Genomic DNA, 24,252 nt, shown 5'->3' with positions numbered 1-24,252 from the left:
TTCATTTAATTTGCTAATTTTATAACTCGAATTATATACTTTATTACATAGAAAATGTATAGTGAGTCGTATCTTTGGAATTGAGTTGAAAATGAAGATTTGGTTAACTGAAACGGCCTAGCAAAAAAATAGAATAAATACATCCAGAATACTAAATTGAGGTAAATTAGGTAAAAGAGACGAATTCATTGAGTTTTCTATTCGGAGAAAAACTTTAGCGGCTCATCTTGAACTTCATGTGATGAATTCCGAATTGGTGGTTAACCCTTTTGCGTCTATATGAAACAAGAGGTGTTAGTCTGAATGAAAATATTTGAATCTTTGAAAACATTGAAATAATTTGTAAAAAGAAATCAAACTAATCGATAAATAAATATTAGTTTTTAGAACACGACACAGATTAAGGAAAGCCTGAAAGTATTAAATTCAAGTCAAAGAAAAAAATTATTTGGATCTTAGTTCTTAAAATGCTAAAACAGTGGAAAAAATAATTTTAAAAAAACTTTATTTTATCTTAAAAAGTACTAAATTCTAGTCTAAAAAGTACTAATTTTAAGAGGAAAAACGTTATTCAGTTTAGCAAGGGATAAAGGAAATATTCTCATAATGCGGAAAAAAATCAAAATATTTGGCAGGTAAACAAACCTTGACATGAAACATTTCTTTTTAATAAGATATTGACTCTGTCTAATTGGGACTCAAGTGATATTTAATTCAGACTCAAATACCTTATTAAGACTCAAAAATAATTTTTTTAGACACAAAATTTTCCTAATTTTGACGACGAAATGCCAAAAGTAGCCGCGAGATTTTCTTTAACCTTAATTCAAAATTAAACTTTTTTTTTTTAAATCAAGCTTACTTTGCCTTCTAAATCCGATCTGTCTTTTTTTGGCGCCAAATCGTTCCTTTTTCCCCACATTCTTTATTTTCACCACCTCGAGTTCACCACTCCGAGTGCGCGCCAAATTCAAATATTACTTTATGTCCCATTGGCCCTTAAGAACATACAAAATCTGCGTATATTCTCAGAGGACATTTCTCCAGTCAAAACGTCTTCCTTGGCATTAATTTAATTCATTAAAATTCATAAAAATTAAATTTTTCGCAATTTTGCTGATTGTATGATCCATTGAACGTGAAAGGGTTAATTTAGCACAACACGCGGTGGGCGATTTGGAGTAGGAGCAACGGAAGGGGTTTCATTGAGAATTTCCGTATCCCCCAACCCCTTTTTCTGCGCCACCAAATCAGTGGAGGTTGACCTTTTTTATTGCCACACCACCCCCCCATTTCGACTCCCATCCACACGGGGTGACCCCAATTGACGCAATTTTTGCGTATCAATACCCACCATCAGCTTTTGGGGGCGGTGATGGTGGTGGTATTGATGCGTGAGAGGGCTGTGATTCATTGAGTGAATGTTCACCCACTCTCCGCGTGATTCCACACTCATCGCGACTCTGTTGCAGGCATTTGCTTTCGCATTTTAAATATTAAAGTCAATCATAACGCGTCCAGTTATAAGAGTTGGTGTCCCACAACGTGTAGAAGTTTGTTTATGCGTTGTAGTGCGATTTGTGAGCAGAATTAGTAGGCAAAGTTGATTTTTTTTTGTGAAATTCAGCAATTTGATGGATAAGAATGGTCATATCTCTGGTTCTATAAGACCTACAGAAATTTATTGACCAGTTTTGGAAAGGTCTTGAAATAAACTATAATCTGACATATATTTCGATACATTTCAAGGTGACCTCTAGAACACAAAATGGCGGCTATTTGTTTTACTGAAACAGTTTTTGGCATTTTTTGCCCTAAAAGAATGGTTTTACAGGGTTCTAATGTTCTAGAAAGTTGTAGGGAATTGCAAAACCTTTAATTTGATACCAAGTTCAGAAAAATCGGACAAGCCGTTCAAGAGATATGGCTATTAGAACTTTTCAAATTCAAGAATTTTTCAAATGGCTATATCTTCTAAACGGCGACATAGATTTTCTTCATTTTTGGACTGGTGCAAGATTATTAGTCCTGCTACAACATATCAAAATTTAAAAGATTTGCCTAATGGGGATTCGGAGATATTGCCCCTTAAAGTTAGGCAATTTTTGTTTTTGATTTTAGCGCCTCTTGCGGATGTTTTTGGAACTTGAAATGTTCTAGACAGTTGTAGGGCTTCTTGAAACCTTTCATTTGATACCAAGATGGTCAAAATCGGTCAAGCCGTTCTCGAGTTATATCGAAAAAACACTTTTTGCTTTGGGCCGCCATATTTGCTAAACCGCTTGACCGATTTTCAAGTATGAATTATCGATAAAAATGTCTCACTGAGCTCTACAACATACTAAAATTTCAGATCTCTAGCTGTAAGGGAAGTTGTTGATGGTAGTTCAAAATGGCGGACGGCGGCCATTTTGAATTTTGAAAATGCGAAAAAATGAAATTTTACACCCACATTTCTATAGAAAACTTCAAACCGGAAGTCTCTATCTTCTACCATTCTCGAGTTATAAGACAAAGTATGGACCACCGGCAGGCCGGCAGGCCGGCAGGCCGGCCGGCAGGCCGGCCGGATCAAAAATTTTCCACCACCAGTTTTGGAATGTAGGTTGTCTGAAACGTGCTCATACCAAGTTTGAGCCCGATCTGAGGTGGTCGGAAAATCCGACGATTACAATACTTGGTGTTGGCCACGAAGTGGAACACCAACTAATAAGTCACTGGGATCACCCGAATTGTAACGTATATACAACAGGTGGATAAGCATTTTATATTCTTATTTATTTATTTATGCATATTGGATTGGGGCTGGGTGGGGGGTGGAGGTGGGTGCGCCCAGTACATTTTGGATGTGTAAGCACATTTCTCACATGGCCCAACCACCTCAGAAAACTCCATTTGGGGGGTGGTGATATAGCCCTGTCATTATGAGGGAGGTTACGGATACAGAGCGCTTATGAATGAACCAAGCTCTTTCCTCTCTACACACACGCACGCACACCCATTTCCAACTTTTCCTTCCGCACACATATATGGAATTTCCCATCCAATTCACCCCCCGTTCATCCCCCTGTGTGCGCGGGTGGTATACGCAATGCCATATAAACTGTGAGGCAAAGTGCGTAAAGGGAGAGCACGGCGTTGGGGTTTTCGCCCGGGGCCGTGCGCATGGTGTGAGACGAAGAAAGTGTTGGTGTCGACGACGTCGTTGAAATAGTGGTTGAAGGTGAGGCTAAAAATAGATTTGGCCAACTTTTCATGGTGGTGCGCATTTTCACCATTTTCAGAGGGGGTGGTGGGTCGGGGAAAAAACAACGCACCAAGAGGCGCTATCGCTACACACAATCTTCTAGGGGGGGAAGGGCGGGGGGTGGGAGGTTTCTCTTAAGCAAAAACGAAGAAGAAAATACGAAGAGAGCGGGAATTTTCTTGAGTTTTTGATTTCTTGTGCCGATCTCAACATAACCATATTTACCCCCTCAATCTCCCCAATGATTGGCAATCTCGTTCGTGCAGAAAGCTCTCTGCCAATTTGTCCTCCTCATCCTATGTATCCCATACACTCTCTCTATACATAGTATATTACCTATGCTTCTTCCCCACAGTAATATGAGAAAGTACATAGGAGTTGGAAAGGCGGTGAGGGTTATTACATAAATATTTCAAATGTGGATAGAATAGACACACGGATGTTGCAGAAGAAGAAGAAGAGGAGACTGTAGTAATGAAATTTCCCTTGGATGTCCTCCATAGAGAAGGATCATTCATGGTCCTCATAATTTTAAATTTGAAGGATATTCAAGCACGTGCGTTCCTCTGTCTCTCTAAACTCTGGTTTAAATTGCATTAAGCAGCAATGTGGTTTTACTATTGATAAGTTTTTAAGCTTTTAAGCTTCTTAGTCTATCACCTATTCAACTTTAACTTACACCAAAGCTGCGCCTTTAAATAGGTCTTAATTAACGAAGCATCGAAAGGATCAAAGAAGGAAGGATCAAACTTAAAGAATCTTAAGAAATCTTAAGTCTGTCTGTCTAGTAAATTTCACCCCAAGTCCGACTTAGTTCCTTAAGCTGGGCTACACATTTCTTGAATTATTGTTTTAAATTGTCCAGCGAGATCTAAGTTTAAGATACTAAACCTGATGTAATTTTAAAACTCTTAAAGATCTCTAAAAGTTTAAACTCGGCTTAAAAAAAATTAGGCCCTGATTGAAAAAAATTGAACCTTGCATAAAAATCTTAAGCTTGTTAGACCTAGATAATTTTTTCAATCGGAGCCTAATTCTTTTTAGCTGTGATTCTTTCGATTTTTAATTAGCCTCTAATTTCTTAAGGAAAGCTTAAAATTTTAAGCCCTAATTTAAACTTTTAGAGACTTTTAGAGTTTTAAGATTATATCAGGTTTAGTACCTTAATTGACAGTCTGACCTTAAAATCTCAAAATCTAACCTTAAAAAACTTAATAGTTAGTTGGGAAGCTTAGAAATCTAACATTTTCTGTTTAGACTTAGGCCTTAATGTTAGAAATTAAAGATTAGGGGGCTGTTTGTCAATTTTATAGCAATTAAGGGCTGATCTTTACATCTTTTTGATAGTCTAAACCCTCAAAATACTTTTCTTTTGACTTATACAATATTTGGACGCCATTTTTATCTACAAATAATAAAAGGACGCTATTGATTTTTTTCAAGATGGAAGATAAAAGTTTTAAAGGAAAATCTATCCACCCATTTCTTTAACAGTCATTGCATAACGAAACTCCTTAAGAAGACGGAAAAAGGAAAAAAAAACTTGAACAGGGTAAATAGAGGGGCTGGAAGCTAAAGAAATAATACTTACATGTATGTGAAAACTTTTCCTCACGTGTAGAAGTCAAACTAATTTACCAAAGCAATTCAGCTTCTTTCCGTCCAACAATTGTGAGTTTTCCGAGTTTTCCTGACCTAGACACAAACCAAAGAGCCACTCTTGGGGGAATTTGATGAGTACATTATTAATTTAGTGTGACAACACATTGATAGATGGCAGATCACTCCCTCTGTGCCAACTAAGCAATTTTCTGCACATTTGCCAAAGAGAGATTGAGAAGCTGCGATTGCCACAGATGGTCCACTTGGGAGGCTTCCATCCATTTCGTCCCTTGACACCATAATACTTGGAAAACTACAAGCAGCTGCGGACAAATTGTGGCGAAAAAAATGATAAATAAGTATATAAATAATGTATAATGATTGCTATTTACGAATTTACTTCCTTAGTCTCGAAGGTATTATTGACTTGTCCAATATTATTTTTGGTTTGACTCAGTTTTTTTTTAAACTCTTCGTAATCTTTGAGAAAACAGCTCTAAATGTTCAGGTTCTAGATGGTCCTAGCCGTCCTAGCCTGTAGTAAATTCTAGCTTCTTTGTTTTCTTACCCTATTTTAAGACTTTTCAAGGTACCCTACGTTCCGGTACACCCAGAAAGCCCCTTATTATTAGCGTTGATTTTGCTTTTTCTGCTACCTAAAGGAAAAAGTAGTTTTCCAAATGTCTCCAAAGCATAAGTCAGAGAAACAAAATTAAGGTTAGGTCTGCTCCTAAATGCTATAAAATTGACAAACAGCGCTCATTGTGGTGAGTTTTAAAAGCTCCGTATTTTATAGATATCTATAATAACTATAAAATGCTGAACTTTTGAGAATCTCCAGTATTTGGATTATCCCTTTAATGTAATTATTTTAATTATCTACCTAAAACTCCTCCATTGCGTATGAGTTTCACTTAAAAATTAAATGAAACCTCCATTGGGCAATTAAATGATTAAATTTTCGTAGAATCTCACGTGCTATCTGATGAAGGTGGAGGCCATCGTGGGGGTGGTGGATGCATGGCAAATGAGCACGAAAAGCACATTCATACTGTTACCCACCCCCCTCATATATAAATGGCTTCTGTGCCAGCCAGTTGACCAATCGACATAAGCCAGCTTGCACCTGCGAGAAGCTTCTCAAAAATTGCCAACGATCGCTATCACGTGGAGCAATGAATTTTATTGCTATTCGTGAACTGATTCTCAAATTTCACATTTTCTTCCATCCCTCTAAATGGGAATTTAGCGCCTTGGGGAATTTTTATTTTTTCTTCATGAAAATTCCTTCATTTTCCGCTGTAAAAAGGATAATTTGGATGTCTAATGAAAGGAGTTTATTCATTTTTGTGCTCTTGAGCATTGTTTTTCGTGATTTTTACGCAATTTTGAGCAATTTCCATCAAATTTAACCGACATTGACATTTTGTATTGTTGGTTAGTTGACTGGTTTGGAATAATATGGAAATCTCTTGTATGTTATGTTCTCCACACAGGAAGTATTTATTTTGAAATGAGTGGGTTTCGTGTTGATTTTCCAGAATACGTGATTCGGAAATGCATGAATTATACTGCCGGTAAGGAATATGAAGAGGTGAATGCCATTGATTTATGTACGTTACGTCCTAAATATTTGCAAATTATTCCTAATAGATGCTTCTACAGTAAACATATAGTTCAATTGAGATTATTTATTTAGGCATTGAGCCTCCATCCCATTGATGATTGACAATTTTTTCATATTGACAAAAGACTTGGCGGTGTTTGAGTTGAATTAATAACGAAGATTTTAGAGAAATGTTGAAAGATTTAGCCGATTCAGCAGATAGTTTGAAGAAAGGAGTCTATTCACTTTAAAGGTTCTATTTTACCTCATAATCAGTTGGAGGAAAATCTGAATGAATTTTCTAAAATAAAATACATCGAAACCACGCCTCCAATCCAACTTTAAAAAAAATCAATTTTTTCGCAAATAAATAACATTTCTGCTTCTTATTTTTTTTTCATTTTTATTTCATTCAGTACATCCTCCATAAATTATCATGCGGAATACCATTTGAACAGTTTACAAAGCAACCTCCTCGAAGGCTCAAAGCTCTTTCTGGATTTTTATTAGGTCACACCGAAATGGCAATTTTCTTTGCGCTACAGATTTTCTTATTCCGCCTCCCTCTCCCTCAAACCCACCACCCACATACATTTTTAAGGAAGAACTCTCTTTCGAAAAAAAATGATTGTGGCGTCAAATGCTTTTGCCCATTTAATTTTTAATCTCATCCTAGAAATGGAATATTCATCTCTTTGGAAGTTTTCTCTAAAAATGATGTAATCAGTCGAGCAAAATAAATTTGAAAATTTACTTTGATATTACTTTTGAGGCTGTTTTTTTATTAGTAATAATTGTATGTTATGTGGGATGTACCCAAGTAGCACAGAATTTTCATAATGGGAGTAATTTTAACAATGTGGGGATACTTTTAACGGCAAATTTGTTAAATTTAAAATAGACCCGTTGTTTTTAAAATATTCTAATGCTTGAAGGAAGGGGAAAGTGCTCTCGAAACGTTATGCGTTTGAAAATAAAACAAGAAGAAACTAAACAGGGTCTACTTCCCTATAACTTTTATCCCAAAAAAATTCGGAAGATCAAATCAAGCTTTAATTAGTCCCTAAAAAAAGGCTTAGAATAGCTATAAAATTTTCCTTTGAATAACCTTTGAATATCATAGCGTGGTACAAGTTTTTTTCCCAAGATAACCAATTTATGGAATACTCCACGACTTGTCAAATTCATTTGAATAGCATTAAAAAAAAGTTATCCATGCTAAAGCTCGTTTTTTCTTTTATCTTCGCAAAATCGTATAGGGGAGAGCGGGGTTAAAAAAGTCACTTAAGGGTTTAGAACAAGCTCAAAATATCATATTTCCCATACAGATAAAGCGAGATGTATAGCTCAATTTTTTAGGATATTTCTTGCCCTACAACTCTTTCTCAGATCATTTTGTTCTATCTAGCTAGGAAATATGATATTTTGGGCTATTTGCAAACCCTTAAGTGACTTTATTAGCCCCGCTCTCCCCTACTGAAAACTTTTTTTTTTAATTTTTTTAATGGGTCATCATATAAATTTAAAAAATTTGACTAGTCGTGACGAGGTCATAAAATATTACAAAAAGTAGTCATTTCGTGGTTCTTGTGGTTTCTGAATTTTTTTTAACGTTAGAATTGAATTATTTTTATAGAAAATATCCTTAGTTTATAATCTTATTATCTTTTTTTTAAATTGTTATGTTTACGAGAATATTAATAAAATTATTTTAACCTAATTTTTATTACAAAACCTTATTCAAAATTAAGAATTTTCAAAGAAAAATCAAAAATGTATCAAGAAAGTAAGTGTTCTATGTCTAGTTGGGTATATTTGACAAGCCATATTTTACTTTATTTATTACACGTCGCGTAAAAAAAATTTTAGGGGTATAAGAAGGGTTCTCAATCTGTTAAAGAAATCATTGCAATTTTCCGAGAATTAATAAAATCATATCACAAATTAAAAAAAAATCTTGATAAACAATGATAATTTCTACTTTACTGTCAGTTATTTCATATGCTCTGATTTATATGATGATAAATGAATTTAATTATATGTGAAATTGCATTTAAAGCTCTGACAGTTTATGTGAAAAGTTAAACAATTTCCAGGGAATTTTCACTTTTTTTTGCAATTCTGAGAATTTTTCAATGGAGCACACCTGAAGGATACGATGGTGTTGCAAAATCCATAGGTGAAGAGCAGAATTTCATAATAATTAAATGCTTTTACACAGGACTCCTCCACCACACACACACCCTTCTCGTCCAAACCATTTTCTTGTACCTGTCATCATCAATTTTAATTATCGCACCTTAGTCCGCCTTACGATGTTCATCTGTATTGGAACCATGTCCACATAAATTGTCTTCAATTCACACCACAAAGTGCGCAAAATGAGATATCCATGGGATGTAACGAGGATGGTTAATAACACCATGTTGTGTGTGCGGTGCAATAAATTGGTTAATGAATTAACATCACGCAAAAATCCAAAAAGGAAAATAATCCAACACAAGAATTTCCACGAAAGTTGTAACAACCATCGAAGGATTCTTTCATAAAAATTTAATTTTTTTTTCATTTCAAATAGAGGAAAATATTCAGTGGAAAAGCTTCGTGACACATTGATCGCGCATTATTTCCAATTAAGCTTATGCTGTGTTCAGAGAGTTTATTTTTCAAAATGTATTACATGCGGGGCATAATATAAATGTAAATTAATGGTAGACGATACGAAAATGTTTTATTGCTGTCATGAACCCTTTTTTGATTGTCCCCACACACAAATCCTCTTCCCCACCAAGCACCTACGCAGCAATGGAAATGCCAAGGAACCTAACTATGTGGGAACTATTGATATGGTAGGAAAGGAATGATTTTGATATTCAAATTCAATATCCACAACAGACATTCCTCAATGCAAATGTAGACAAAATATTTATTTTTTTGAATCAGATATGAAAATATTTCGTATTTGTGTAGACTGAATTACTTTATTACTTTATTATTATCGATCCTTAAAGGGTTAAGGGCTAAATCTTCTTAGATTCAACATTCGTACTCTTTCTACATCTAATTTTATCTCATTTTTTTTTAGTAAATTAGTGAAATTAATAAATTTAATAACTAATAATAATAAAATGTTTATTCATTACATATATACAAAATCTTTTAAGAGTTCAGAGATCTGTTTTCAGCTTACAAAATATAGAAAAAAAAGAAAAATTAATAAACAAAATTTATTACAATATATGAAGAGAAAATATTGAAAAAACTCTTAAATTAATAAATTTAGTAATCTATTGACGTGTGAAAATGAGTAATCCTATTCACCCCAAATTCTTTATTTAGTGCCATGAAATCAAAAAAGCTAAAAAAAAAGAAAAAATATTTTTTTTAAATAAAATGTTTTTACTAATCTCTTTTCTTGAATAAAAAGAGCGCTGAATTGCAGTAGAATTATATTTTTAGAACTTCCGTATATTTCAGAATAACAAAGTTTTGTGCGTCAACCAATTTAAGGTTAAATCACAGCATTTTTTAAAATTAAAAAAATGTGAGAAAATTTTTTTTGAAAAAAATTCTAATATTCTCTAACTAACTCTATGTAGTCTAATGTTCCTTTCGGTGGTATGATTTCAAAATTTAAAAACATTTTGTGGTCAAAATTTACGATCAATGATTTTCCCTAATTGCTGATTCTATTTACCTCAGTGATCCCCGTATTTGACATTTCTTTTCTAACGTTGGGCGATTATTCGCGTTTGATATTGATCAAGCTTTAAATGTTTTTTTTTACGTTTGACGTAAATTTCAAAGGTCAAAGTTGTTTCAAATGATGGATATTTTTATTCTAACTTCTGACGTTTCCTTTTTAGTGTTTAACGTAACTCTTGTAATATTTCTGACACTGTTTTCTTTACAAAGTTTGACGTTTCTATTCTAACATTTGACACAACCATTTCATAAATTTGACATTTCTCTTTTTAAAATTTCTTTTTTTTATGTTGTTATTAACCTTAAAATAATTTATTTTGATCTCCGAAGTAAATACTTGAAATGTCTAAATTTTTAGGGGGATTTAAAGACCCAAAACACCCACGCTGACTACGCCTAGAAATTCATACTGTATCCCTTAGATCCTTAAAGGGTTAGTTTATCTAAAATCGAATGCCAAATCTTTCCAGGTTTTGCAAAAAAATATTTTTTCTTCTAGTAAAACTTCTCAATTTGTTTTAATTTGAAGGGGAAAAAATAGCCCACACGTTGATATTTAAATCATGCTCATCTTATTTGTGGAATCATCATCTTTCCATCCTTTGTCTCTCACTTGTCTCGCATTCATTTCCTAGAAAGGTACACTAATTCTGTATTCACACATTACCTGAAATTGTGTTTATCAAAAGATCCGGCATGCACGATGAAATGTGTGGGTGTTTTGTATGGAGATTTTGATGATTTTGAAAGATTTTCACATGAAAATTGCTTCGTTACTGAGAGGAGCTGCTACATCAGACCCTCCCACGAAGGGACATATCCCCGTATTGATGAGAAAATTTGCAATCTTTCCGCAAAAGGTGTGTGTGTTTGTAATGTGAAAGCGCACAAGATGGTAATGAGTGGTATGCTCGGGTGCACATAATTATGCTTTTATAGGATAAGAAAAGGAGGATATTTCAAATTAAATTCTGCGTATTTTGGTATGAATATGTACAATATATAAATCCCGCAACATGATGACGTGTATGAATTGTATATATGAATGTTTCTCCTTTTCACATTCATAATCATTAAAGATATAAATAATATAAATCTCTCCGATGTGATTCTGAAATTTGGGTCATGATTGTGACACCCACACACTTTTTGCAGTTACCCCGCAAACCCCCTCCCCTCCCTCCCCTCCCTCGCAACTCTTGTGGAAAGTTTTGGGTGGGAAAGAAAGTGGAGGAGACAAAAAAAAACGCCATGAGGATTACAATTCTGCCGGATACTCGACTTTCTTCGATTTTCTCTCACTCCCCCCGTCTTCCCCTATTCACCCTATGCTACATACATACATATGTAAGTGCTAAGATATTTATACAAAAGAAGAATAAGAGGAGAAGGAAAAAACTGTCACTGAAAATTATTTATCCAAATATGAGAGATTTTCTGTCGATGAAGGACCAAAAATGCCATGAGGCCTGACGTCACGACGCACGAATGAGAATATATGTGAAAACTATTTGCACACACTCCCCTAATTTATGGAAATTAAGAAAGGGCATGGGGATGGCTTTTAGATGCTATCTTCCCATGCTTTACACAGAACACATTTTCATTTCCCTCCTCGCGCCCTTAGAAAGCACAAATTTCCCCCACAAACTACGCGCAGTACTGTCTCACAACCAAAAACTTGGTCCACTGAGAAATTATTTACATACATACACTGTCCCTGGTGGGAGTGGGGGGTGGGCAAGGGAGTAGAAAATCCTACACATGCTGTAGAAAAATCGTAATCCAAAAATGTAATATACTAAATTTAGTTAACAATTTGCATTTTAGGAGCATTAGAAGGATGTTTTATTGCCTTATAGGGTAGCAGAATAAATTTAAAGGGGACCTTGTGACTTTTGAGAAGCAAGGAAAGCTGGGACACACAATGCTGACTTTAGCAGATAAATATATATTTTTTAAGTAAATATATATCCTCTTTCAGGCAGTAATGAGGAGTTTGAGAAGCGCATACTAAAAAGCTCTCAAACTCTCTGTCTCTTATAAAGCACCCACATCATGCTGCAAAAGAAAAAGAAGAAGAAGCACCAAAAGACATCGCATATTTCCCCCGCACTTGTGGAACCATCTCTCTTTGCATTTTGTGATGCTCGTGGGCGGAACAATTGTATTTGCCATAAATTCACTCAATTGCCACATATTGTATATAGCACGAGCTATGTAAAATTTTTCACCACACATTGCGCGCGAGAAAAGAGAGAAGAGAGTACCCCTCCCTTGTGCCTGCCAACCCCCCCTTTTGATATGGTAGAGAAGACACTGACAGAAATTCTTTGGCGATTGAATTGGGCGAAAGGTCAGAGGTCATGGTGGGCATATAAATTCAAAGTCATTTCACGACACATCTCCCAAATGTCCCCAAAATCACTTCATGTGTGTCCTCAAAATCAAGTGTCGCGCTAAATTGGTAAAACCTACATACTTATCTTTTTTTTTCTTCAGTCATTCAAGGGATGATAAAAAGCTTTTGAGAAGCTTTTCTCCTTAAACCAATATTTCGGGGGAAAAAAATAAATTTGTTTTTTTTTTCAAGCGTGGCATTAATGTTATGAATTTTTAAAAGATTTTTTTTAATATTTAATTAATTTTATCCCTTTGTGTGTCATTTTAAAATTTGAATATCGGTCAAGGCGTTTAGTAAAACAAGCTGTTTGAATTTTTCATTAAAAATCTGTTAATAATCTAAGTAGTTTCTACTTATTCGATTTTGTAAAAATTGAATTGAAATAAAATCTTCCAAAAAAAAATTTTAACTTTACAGATCATGGTATGTTCAAAAAATGACCGCCAGGGGCGCTTCTTGAGGGTATTTTTGACAGTTTTTTGACATTTTTGAGCGTTTCTCTTCATTTAAACAACTTTAAATAATTTAGGTGATGATTTACTACAAACCAGATACTTTGTAAAGTCACAGGCTTAACTCCCTAAGGACCATAAAGAATCCAGCGAGTGGAATGACGTAAAAAAATTTTTTGAGAGTTTCTTTGACCACAAATTTAGCAATAAAGTCGATTTTAAATTTTTTTAAAATTTTTTATCCTTCCTGATTCTAGGAAGGACTTAGGGGTGATTTAATGGTGTCCTTTAAATTTAAAATTCTGTTTAAAGACGTTTTGCTCATCCGATTTTGGGGGAAATTAAGGTAAATTCCAAAGTGAATGGATTTAATCTCCACACTACTTTCTATCTAGAAGATGTACCACATCAATTTAGGGGGTAAAGGTGAGAGGTGACGGCGTTGGGGATGAGACAGGGCGAATAAGAGAGAATTTTCACATGCAAATATTTGCAGAGGGTCTCAAAAGGTGATGACAAAACCCCTTTTCTTAACCTTTCTGATTTTCCAATTAATATTTTCGTCTCCTACAACGTCGGACGTGTTTAGTTAGGTACACAGATTGAAGGGAGAAGATGACAAAAAAAATCCTTTTGGACAAATAGACCATATCGAAGATGCCCTACTTGAGGAATTTCTTTCTTTTCCCAATCAATGCCTGTCCACGTGACTTTCTACGGGAATTACGTTGAATTATTCATTCGACTGGAAGAGCTAAAAGGGTCATCTTGGTGGACTATATTAGATGACCTTTCAAGTCTCTCTCTTACGCAATAGTTAATGGATCATCTCTCATTGTTTCACATCACTTCTTTCATTATCCTCCATCATCCCCCTCCACAATTCCTTCCCCGCGCGAGGAAAAAACAGCTTAAATTGTATCTTAAAATATTGTGACAACAAAGAGTTAAGCGCACCCATTATCGCTCCCAAAAACCCTATTTTATTAACCAAAAATAATTACAAAACAACCGAAAGCCCATCATGAGTTCAATAATCTCACGCCCAAAAACATCTCCGCACCTTTTGGAGCTTTCATATTTAGGTGGCGGCTCTTTCATGGTGACGTCCAGAGCTCTATGCAAGAAGAGCTTGTCTTTCTGACGTAAGCACCATTTATTAAAGGTTGCGAGGGAGGGTTAGGGGGGTATGGAGGATGGTTTTAGACACAATTTAGGAATTTGATTACATTTTGGGATCGGAAGGTATACGTGGCTCATAATTGTCTTTTGACGTATCTTGTAGAGCTTTTTTTTTCTGCAAGACTCTCAAAGGCAGGGAACCACTACAAAGAAATTCAATGAAAATAGAGGAGACTAGGGAGGTATAAGTCACAGAAAGAGATTTGAAAAATCTTCAATAAACTTTTTTCAGTTAGATTTGCGTTTAAAGAAATATTGCAAAGATTTTCATGCAGGATGGGAAAAGTATTAAATTTTATTTAAAAAAATAAATTATTCACTAGACTCTCTTCACCCCAGTCTTCCCTAAAAAGCTACACATTAACGAAGATGTCATTTAACCTGTTTTCGGAGGTTTTTGCACTGTAATTAATAGTTTAAAAAAAAAGTTATATAAAAAAATATTTTTTATACCTCCATTGTGAGTTTGATTAATTAAAATTAATTGTGCAGTAAAACAATGATATAGTCATTAAAAGTTTGAATGCATATTTTTTTTTAGTGAGCAACCTTTAAAAGTTTTTTGATTATGCATTTGTAAAAAGATTGAATTTTTTAAAAGAACAAAATGGGATGTATTTGGAATAAAGAAAATTCCTATTCTTTTCTTGCAATTTGATTTAGTACAAAAAGTATTGCAAAATTTTGACAGTTCGTTTCTGTTTTTATTTTGTGTTATAAAAGAAAAAAAATACTTTTCCAGAATTACCCTAGAAATCATAACAATTTTAGGAAAATTGATTTTTTTTCTCCAAAAAATCGTAAGAGAACGATTCAAAAAACTTTTTAGTTAAAAGAAAAGGAAAGATTTTTAGTACAGATTTGGTTAGAAGTTTTTCATTTAATATTCTTGTTCTCACCTTTGAATGAGAATTGTAAAAATAATATTAATATAAATTCACTGAGCCCCCTCTGGGTCGAAGGACTCCAATTTGGCAAAGTATTTGAACAACCAAATTCACTTTTTAACTAATTAATTAACAAAAATAGCACAAATTTTCCTTCCCACAATATTTTAGTGATAGATTTTTATTTGCTTCAAAAAAGTTTCAACACTGAAAACAAGAAAAATAAGGGTTTACAAATAAATGAAACTTATGAAATTCTCAATATAAAAAAAAAATACAAAAAAAAATTTTCCTTCCCGATCTTGCAGGAACAGTCCTGACCTGAGAAAGGACTTCAATAGCCCAAAACGTTTGCTTTAAATTAAAAAAAATAACCAAGCGTTCGACCGAAAATCCATTTTTTTCAAAATATTTCCTGAAAAGATTTTTAACAGAATCGACCCCAATGTTATTCTAAATAAGAAATCTTTTGACTGTCTTTGGATATTTGTTTTGTTTAATCTTTTTGAATTTTCCACGTGCTTTGGTGTGAGTCACTCAATAATATCAATGTAAACCTCAAACTGAATAAACTCCTTTGCTCAAAAGCTCTGTAAATTAATAATAAAACATTCTTTTTAACATAGGGAAAATTATACCTAAAGTTTTTCTTAGCAATTTTCTCTCATTTTTTTTTAAGAAAATTTCCTTCCCACAGTTAAATTTCTTTTTTTTTCCATTTTTTTTCATGAAAATTGAAGAGAATTTTCTTTAAGACATGTCTTGTGATTTTCTGTCTCCACATACACTGTTGCTCCATCCACCTGCTCTTCTCATCCATGATGTGACCTCCTGCCCCCCCTCCGATGTATTGTAGTAGGTGCTCAATTGTTGCAGAACATCGGTTAAATTGGAAGAACACTTTAGGTATATACTGAATAGGTTTTCCCCATGAGCAAGCAGAGAGCTATATCTTGTGACATGGCGCATGTGGGCGAGCCCCATAATTTGTTCTAACTACATTTTCCAAGAAAAGCCAAAACCAAATGTTCCATCATTTGAACGAAAGAGTTTGTCTCGCACACACACCTACCAAGGTGCAATGGATGAGTCCCATTGATTAATCATTTGAGGGGGGTTAGATGGCGTATTTGGGTGGTTGAATTAGATTTCCCAACTACATACAATCATCCAATGCCCCGTTTGCACCTTTTACGATCACGAGAGGTACATAGTACATACATACATAGTACATGCATACATAGGTAGGTAGGTATGCCTTTTATTGGGACAATAAAAATTTTGATTATATTTGCACGGACGGCACGAAAAGTCGTGTGCGGAGGTTGGGGGTCATTTAAAACACCGAATCGCCCATTGGGTCATAAAAATGTATCGAATTTTGCGATAAATTCACATTTGGAGTACGCCCTGCCTTCGAGAAATGCCCACAAACCATCGCCCACGGCGCGATTTCAAATGACTGCCAATTCTTTTTATTGAATGCCCCCCCATCTGACCTCCACCCTCTCCCTCCACAACATACTGAAGATTACATTGAAGGGCTATTTTTGCCCTCTTACGTGAATGAGATTCTAACTCCCCAAAAATTCAGCAAAGGGGTACATAAACAAATTTACCGTGTGTGGGAGGCAATCACCGAATGCGCGGGAAAAACCCCGCATAAGACATCAAGTGGCCTCGAAGGGTGACCCATTTTGTAGCGAAAACGACGCAAATTTCTGCAAGGTTTTGCGTTAGGAGGTTAAATATGTTAAAAAGGGAACAAGAAAAGGAACAATGAAGGGCAAATTGTATCCACCAGCTAAAGAATGATGAGATTGACGGAAAATGTTATGAAATTGTTGTTTTATCTGAGATTAGAAGATGTTTAATTTAATTTAAATAAAGTAAAATCCACAGGTTGGCTCTACCAAGTACGCTCAAATTGAAATATAATTTAAATGTATCCATGAAATGGTAGGGGAGAGCGGGGCTAATAAAGTCACTTAAGGGTTTGAAAAAGGCTTAAAATATCATATTTCCTATCTAGATAGAACAAAATGATCTTAGAAAGAGTTGTAGGGCAAGAAATATCCTAAAGAATTGGACTATACATTTCGCTTTATCTGTTTGGGAAATATGATATTTTGAGCTTTTTCTAAACCCTTAAGTGACTTTTTTAACCCCGCTCTCCCCTACGGAAAATAAAAAAAGCGATACCCTTTAAAGATTTTAGTTAACACTTGGAGGATCGAGGTTTCTAACCTCAAAAGTTTGACCTTCATTTTCTCTTAAAAGAAAAAGTTTCTCCAAGTTCTCTTTCGACGATCTTGAAGTAATGGAACTTCCCTTTACACAGATGTCGAATTTATCACGAAATATTAAATAGATTTCAATTCTGTGGCAATTGAATAAAGTCGAATTGGCCACTTTAGCCAGCAAAATCCTCCAAGGGTTAATCATCATGTTTAAAAGTCTTTTAGGCTAGGTCTAAGTTTCTTTGGTTTAGTCTAAGCTTTTAAATTTGAGTTTAAGTTTTTGAAAACTAAACCTAAGTCATTAAGAATTGACCTATGTTCCTTAACAGAGGGTGAAATTCATTAGTCAGAAAGACTTAAGATTTTGTAAAAACGATTAAGTTTTATTGAGATACCTACTTTAAGTGTTCTAGAGAGTGTCTTAAGTTTTCATAGGATTTTTTTAAAGATTCTTAAGGAAAACTAAAGATTTCTTTAAAAAAAATCGATCAAAATACATATTTTTGATAATTTTTAAGAATTTCGATGCCTGAAGCCGAAGAGAAAAAAAACATAGAAAAATATGCATTTAACCTGATTTAGCTTGACAGAAGAAATCTTATAAGTTTCGCTGAAGAAAACTTAAAAAATCTTAAATTTTTCTTATGAAAGTCAAAGTTTTTGCTTAAGGAATCTTAAGAAATCTTATGAAAACTTAAATAATCTTAAGTCATTCTTAAGAAATCTTAAGTCTGTCTGATTAGTGAATTTCACCCAAAATAAGTTCCTTAAGTTAAGCTTAAGATTTCTTAGCTTGGCCTAAGTTTTTTTAACGCTAGACCCTAGAACTTTTAAACTTTACTTCAATTTTTTTTAAAGGTAGACTTTAGTTTTTTTACCTGCAAAACCTATAAAAATGAAAGTTTACTTAACAACGTTAATTCGGCTTTGAAAGAAAAAGAATTAGTTAGATTTTGTACTTACATACTGAATTTCACTAAAAGTTAACCGCTTTGCGTAAAACAGACAGCTATACCCTATGTTCCTCCCTAAAGAGAACACTTAAAGTAGGTATCTCAATAAAACTTAATCGTTTTTACAAAATCTTAAGTCTTTCTGACTAATGAATTTCACCCACTCTTGATCTTTATTTTTGCAAAAACATCTCAACAAGTTTGAACTTTTGTACCTTCCCTGATTGGGTTCTTGGGAAATCCTTGACAATCCTAACGTAGCGGGGTATTTTGAAGTGAGCAATTTTTCCATTGCAGAAGTCACGAACTTCTTCAACTGTCAATGACTCATATCCTTGATGAAGTCTGATGTAGGCACAGACTTCTTCCCCTAGACGTTCATCTGGAACGCCGATTATTTGAACTTCGGAAATTTGTGGAACTGTAGCGAGGAGATTTTCAATTTCCTGCGGATAAATGTTTTCTCCTCCTCTGATGATTAATTCCTTTAGTCTGCCCACAATTTGACCGTATCCATTGGGATGAAGAACAAAATTGTCTCCTGTCCTAAACCATCCATCTGTTCTGTGTGAACCGTCGTCTATTAGGTTATTGCCCCAGTAGCCGACCATGTTGGAGTATCCACGAATACAGAGTTCACCTGCAACACCAAACGGTACGATATTTCCACTCTTGTCAATCACTTTCACTTCAATATGATCCTGAATTCGTCCAACTCTTTCGTAAGTTTGATCATCTTCATCTTCTGGCCTTGTGTTGAAGGTTATTCCTGTCTCCGTCATACCATAGGCGATCTTTATAAAAGTAAATCAGAAGGAAAAAGATTATTAGACTCTAGATAGGTTAGAACTGTATGATACCTGCTAATGGCAAAGCAGCTAACATACTCCTGTTTGTTATAGGCGTTATATCGCCTGATTTTATCATCATGTTTACATACCTTAACTTTCTTGAAGCCTATCTCCTTCTTCATATCCTTAAGTAACTGCACAGGACATGTAGCTCCAGCAGATACAGCAATATCTGGTTTAATCTTTAACTTCATTTTCTTCTGCTTATTGATCATATCAACGTACATAGCAGGTGTACCATTAACTACGTTGCAGGCTTCATTTTGAATAGCATACAAGGACTTTTCGGAGTTGTACGCAATGGAAGGAATAACAATAGTTGCATTTGCAGATAGTACACCCACTATTACACCCAATGCTCCAGTAATATGAAAGAATGGCATTTGATTGCATACAATTGTACTTTCAAGCTCCAAAGTTGCAACGCCTATGGCATTATTGACGAAGCCGTAGTGATTTAGTAGAGCAGCCTTAGGTTTCCCCGTTGTCCCCGATGTGAACTGAATGTTGCAACCACTATCGGGACTAATTTTAGTTTGCTGATCTTCAATATTGAGCACTTCGGAGGTCGTTGGCAGAGCCAGTATATCACCCAATCGAAACGTCCCGTCGTAGTTTTTTTCAGAATCAATAAGAATTGTCGTTAAGTCTGGTAGTTTGCTGCTCTGAATTCTTCCGGACTTAGTTGAAGTGAGTTCAGGGATTATTTCTAGGAGTTTTTCATGATAGGACTTCCCACGGAAGCTATCTGCTGCAACTAGAGCCTTAACTCCAACACTTCGGAGACAGAATTCCAATTCTGTTGCCTCGTAGGCTGGATTGAGCGTAACAAGGATGAGTCCAGCTCTTGCAGCAGCATATAAGACCACGGGCCAGGCTATAATTTGCGGTGCCCATATACCAATTCTATCACCTCTTTGCAATCCCAGACGCTGAAGTCCAGCTGCTAAGTGATCAGCTTCTAGCTGAAGTTGATTAAACGTTAACCGCCTGTTCTCCTCAATGGCCACAATTGCTTCACGATCACCATTCTTGTTTGCAAGATGCGTCAATTGCTGACCAATTGTTCGGTAAACCAGAGGTTCTTTCCCAACTTTGTGAAAGTAACTTAATCCATTTTCACTGTAATTCCGTCCTTTGGTTGAACTACTAACTAATGATTTAGGAATATTTGAGAATAACTTCACTAACCGCACTGAACATTTCAGAATCTGCATTTTCACAATTAAACTTCCAAAGTTGGAGGCAATACACTTCAATTTATACCCAAAATGTTGTTGGGAAAATCGTAAAAATTTTACGAATGAGTAGTTAAATTTTCAAGGCTAATTTTTTGATAGATGAGGATGGTTTAAATTGGACTTTAAGTATTTTTCTCTACTTTACTCTTACAAAGAAAAAAAAAGTTCAAAGAAAGAATATAAAAGAAAATATTTAAAAAATTAATATAAAGGAAACTTAAAGAAATTATATTTGTTGCTGAAAAACATCAAACGGTCACATTTAGGTCATGTTCTCGTACAAAACAAAATAAAACTTTCAAATAGTTTAATTAAAAGTGTAAGTGAGCATAAGAAAAAGTTTTATTAAAGTTTGTAAAAAAAAAAGTAAATGATCGACAAAACGATACACGCGTAATGAAAATCCACATAAAAATGCTTCTTAAATTATCTTGAAAAATGCCAAAAAAACGTTTCTTTTTATTAATTATTTGTTTGTGTTTACACAATTTAAGATAAAATAATAAAAAAAAATATTTTCTTTATTGAAAAACAAACCATTCAAAGGGACAATTCAAACACTAAAACTATTACGATTTTAACACTTGGAGGACCAAACTGGTAGTTGCGTGCCAAATTGACTTTTTTAAATCCATTTAATTACTTTAAGTTTGTCGAAAGAAAATTTGGAGAAACGTTTTCTTTGTTAGAGAAAATTAAGGTCAAAGTTGAAGGTTAGATTTTTTGGTCCTAGAAGCGTTAAGCGGGAAAAAATTGTTTTTCATTGATGAAGATCAAAGGTAATTTTTTTTTGCATAAAGCTAATTTTCTCTCTGCAGGACTAAACCTGGTGTTACCCTAATAGGTCTACCCTATAATTTAAGCAAAAGACACAAAGAAATTGACAAAAATAGGCAATAAGAAAAAAGAATTGAAAAAAGTAAACATCCTTAGAGTATTTTTGCACGGATGGTGCGGGCATGATATTATGCTTTGTCTATGAAACGAATTTTTGAATTGTACATATTTTTTAAGTAGATACAAATATACTGGTGACGTCATCCGCCACATCACTCACAGACCAAACCGTCAGAACAACCGCAGCAGTGTTCTTCTCCGCACAGCAGTGGAGATCCAACAAGTCTTTTCGATTTTGTATTGTATAATTATAGAACAACCGCCCTCCCCCTTCTGCCCATCGCCCGCCCCCACTTGCGTCACATTAGAAATGGATTGTGCTGGCATGGAAGGCAAATTGATAGGAAAAGTCACTCTGAAAATTTTACTTCGTGACTTTTGCCTTTTCCTCCTCTTTTATTTCTGGATCACACTTCCGAACAGAGAATTTCCCGCGTTTTTTTTTTTTCGTTGTAATTCGCATGTGAGCTCAATGGAAGTATCTAACCATCCCCCCTGAGGGTTACTAACAATGACTCCGCACAACTTCCTCTCCCTGACACTTACATTAATTAATGCCCGTAGGATGAATACGCGGAATTGTCCGCGCGGTAGCAATTTTTGCTCTAAAACAATTTGCATATTGTTCCCAAGTTTTATTGGACATGGATGGCCGTTTTTGTACGTTATCTCCCTCCGCAAAGTACCGGACCATGAAAAAGCCATAGAGAGCAATGCGAAAGGTCATCGCGATGCACCAAAAAACGATACATGTGGGTGGAAAATCATAAATAAAAGTAAACTTTTACACATTCCAATTTTCATTTTGTGCAAAATAATCAAGTTGAAAGTTCAGCATACATTTTATAATGAAATAATGCTTCAGAGCTTTAGATAAAAAATAACATTCCAACGTATAGCAGAATCGCAATGTACAGTGGAGTCCTGCAGTGTAGCCTAATTGTGGGTGTAAAATGGTCGTAAAGTGAATTTTTCTTCATTTTTTTGAAGAATGAATTATTCGTTTCATAAGAAGAATATTCTCTCTAAAAATATTCTATTCTCTAATATTTTATTCTTTAAGAATAGAATATTTATTATTGTCAAGAGAATATTCTATTTTCAAATAAGCATGATTCTTTTTTGTTTAAAGGAGTAGAATTGTCAGTTTTTAGCAAATTTATTCATGTAAGAGAATATATTCCTTTCTCAACTGAACAAATATTTGAATCAGAAGAATATTCTGTTATATTCTGTTCGAATAAATAAAAAAAATCCCTATTCTATTAAAAATATTCTTCATAGTTTAGAAGATTATTTTATTTTAAATTGAACGTTCCATTTATTCAGAATAAATAATGTATTCTATTGTCCCAAGAATAGGAAAAATATTACAGAATATTATAGTAGAAAGGTATTTATAAACTCCTTAATATTGTGTTCAGAGAGTTATTTTTCAGGAGAATTTTCTATTATTGTGCTAATGAAGTATTCCTCGTTGTTTTGAAGAATATTGAAATTTTACCAAAAAATATTCCATTTTAAACAGATTATTTAATTTTTCTGAAGAGAATATTTCATTTTGGTTAGAAAAAAGAAGAAAAATGTATTGTTTCCATCAATTTATTACATTTAATTACCAACAATAAAAACGAATAAAGAATTTAAAGTTTTTCTTAATAATTCAATTTCCTTTTAAATGCAAAAAAGTTTCAAATGATATTATTATTATAATTTTTCATAAGACTACCCATGATTATGAGAACACTGAATCACCTTATTTTCTCCTGGACAAATCCTTCGTTATACGGAACATTTGCCCAAATCATTGAGGGCTGTACAGCGAGACCCATCTGTAGTTATAAATTGATTTTTCCGTGCGAGAAAGAGAAAAGTTTCCAATTGAAAGGACTTCACTCATTAAAAAGTTTTTGATAATAATTTATAGTGTATGAGGAATAAACTACAGCTAAGACTTCAACTGAACTTCATTCACAATAGTTCTTAGCACATGCTGTGAAAATTTCATTAACTTTTAATGAAATTGAAGCTCAATAAATTTAATTTCATTAATCGTCAAAGAAAATATGGAATGAGAAGGAATAAATTTGAGTTGAATTAAGAGGGAGTTATCTGAATGAAAATTTTCGAATTGTCCGAAAACATTGAAATTCTTGACAGATTAACATTTCTTGGTCTTGAAGAGGGATCAGATCAAGAACAAAAAATCAGAAAAGTACTAAATTCAAGTCTAAAATGTACTGAATTCAAGCCCAAAAGATTATTCAGTGTTTAGTCATAAAAATTCTCAAATAAACGTGAAAAGTACTAAATTCAAACATTATGAGTACTAAATTCTACCCCAACTGCACTAAATCCAAGCCTAAAGAGTACTAAATTCTATCCGAATTGTATTAAAATCAGACCTAAAAAGTTATTAAGTTTTTGGTCTTTAAGGGGTTCAGATTAAGAACAAAGAACTAGAAAAGTACTAAATTCAATTCTAAAATGTACAAAAATTGAGGGAATTAAGGCATAAAAAGTTATTCGATTTTTAGTCAGAAAGATGGTCAGATTAATGACCAAAAAACATAAAAAGTACCAAATTCAAGCCTAAAGAGTACTAAATTTATATTCAAACTGTACTAAATTTAAGTCTAAAAAAGTTATTCGGTTTTCAATCATAAAAAGGTTCAGATTAAGGGCTAGAAGCGTAGGAAGTACAAAATTTAAACCTAAAATTTAGTAAATGTACTAAATTCAAACCGAATACCATTTTTTTCGGTTTTTAGTAAAGGACAAGGAAAATGATGTCCCAAGCACAAAAAAATTAAATGAAAAGTAATGGAAAAAAAATTATAAAGCACTTTAGCATGGTATGCGCGTCAGAATGATGTGTTAAGGCGAATTGGAAAGCCTTTGATATATGTATTAATAGATGTACGCGGCAAGTATATTTTAATTTTAGCCAAAATCTCAACAAAATTTTCGCCTCATCCACCGAAT

The 24,252-nt window shown here is 34.1% G+C and overlaps 1 protein-coding gene across 1 annotated transcript; it reads right to left on the bottom strand.

Moving 5' to 3' along the window:
* Positions 1–18,450: 18,450 nt before the first annotated feature.
* On the bottom strand, positions 18,451–20,358 carry LOC129794832 (medium-chain acyl-CoA ligase ACSF2, mitochondrial-like). The gene is made up of 2 exons (XM_055835715.1): positions 19,219–20,358; positions 18,451–19,072 (listed from the first exon to the last, which is right to left on the bottom strand). Exons 1-2 carry the CDS (start codon positions 20,344–20,346, stop codon positions 18,452–18,454), a joined length of 1,749 nt encoding a protein of 582 aa, XP_055691690.1. The 5' UTR covers positions 20,347–20,358; the 3' UTR covers position 18,451.
* Positions 20,359–24,252: the final 3,894 nt, after the last annotated feature.

Source organism: Lutzomyia longipalpis, chromosome 4 (genome assembly GCF_024334085.1).
Source record: "Lutzomyia longipalpis isolate SR_M1_2022 chromosome 4, ASM2433408v1".
Classification (NCBI taxonomy): domain Eukaryota; kingdom Metazoa; phylum Arthropoda; class Insecta; order Diptera; family Psychodidae; genus Lutzomyia; species Lutzomyia longipalpis.
Note: the sequence above shows the minus strand (reverse complement) of the source record. Positions and strands in the feature narration are given on the sequence as shown.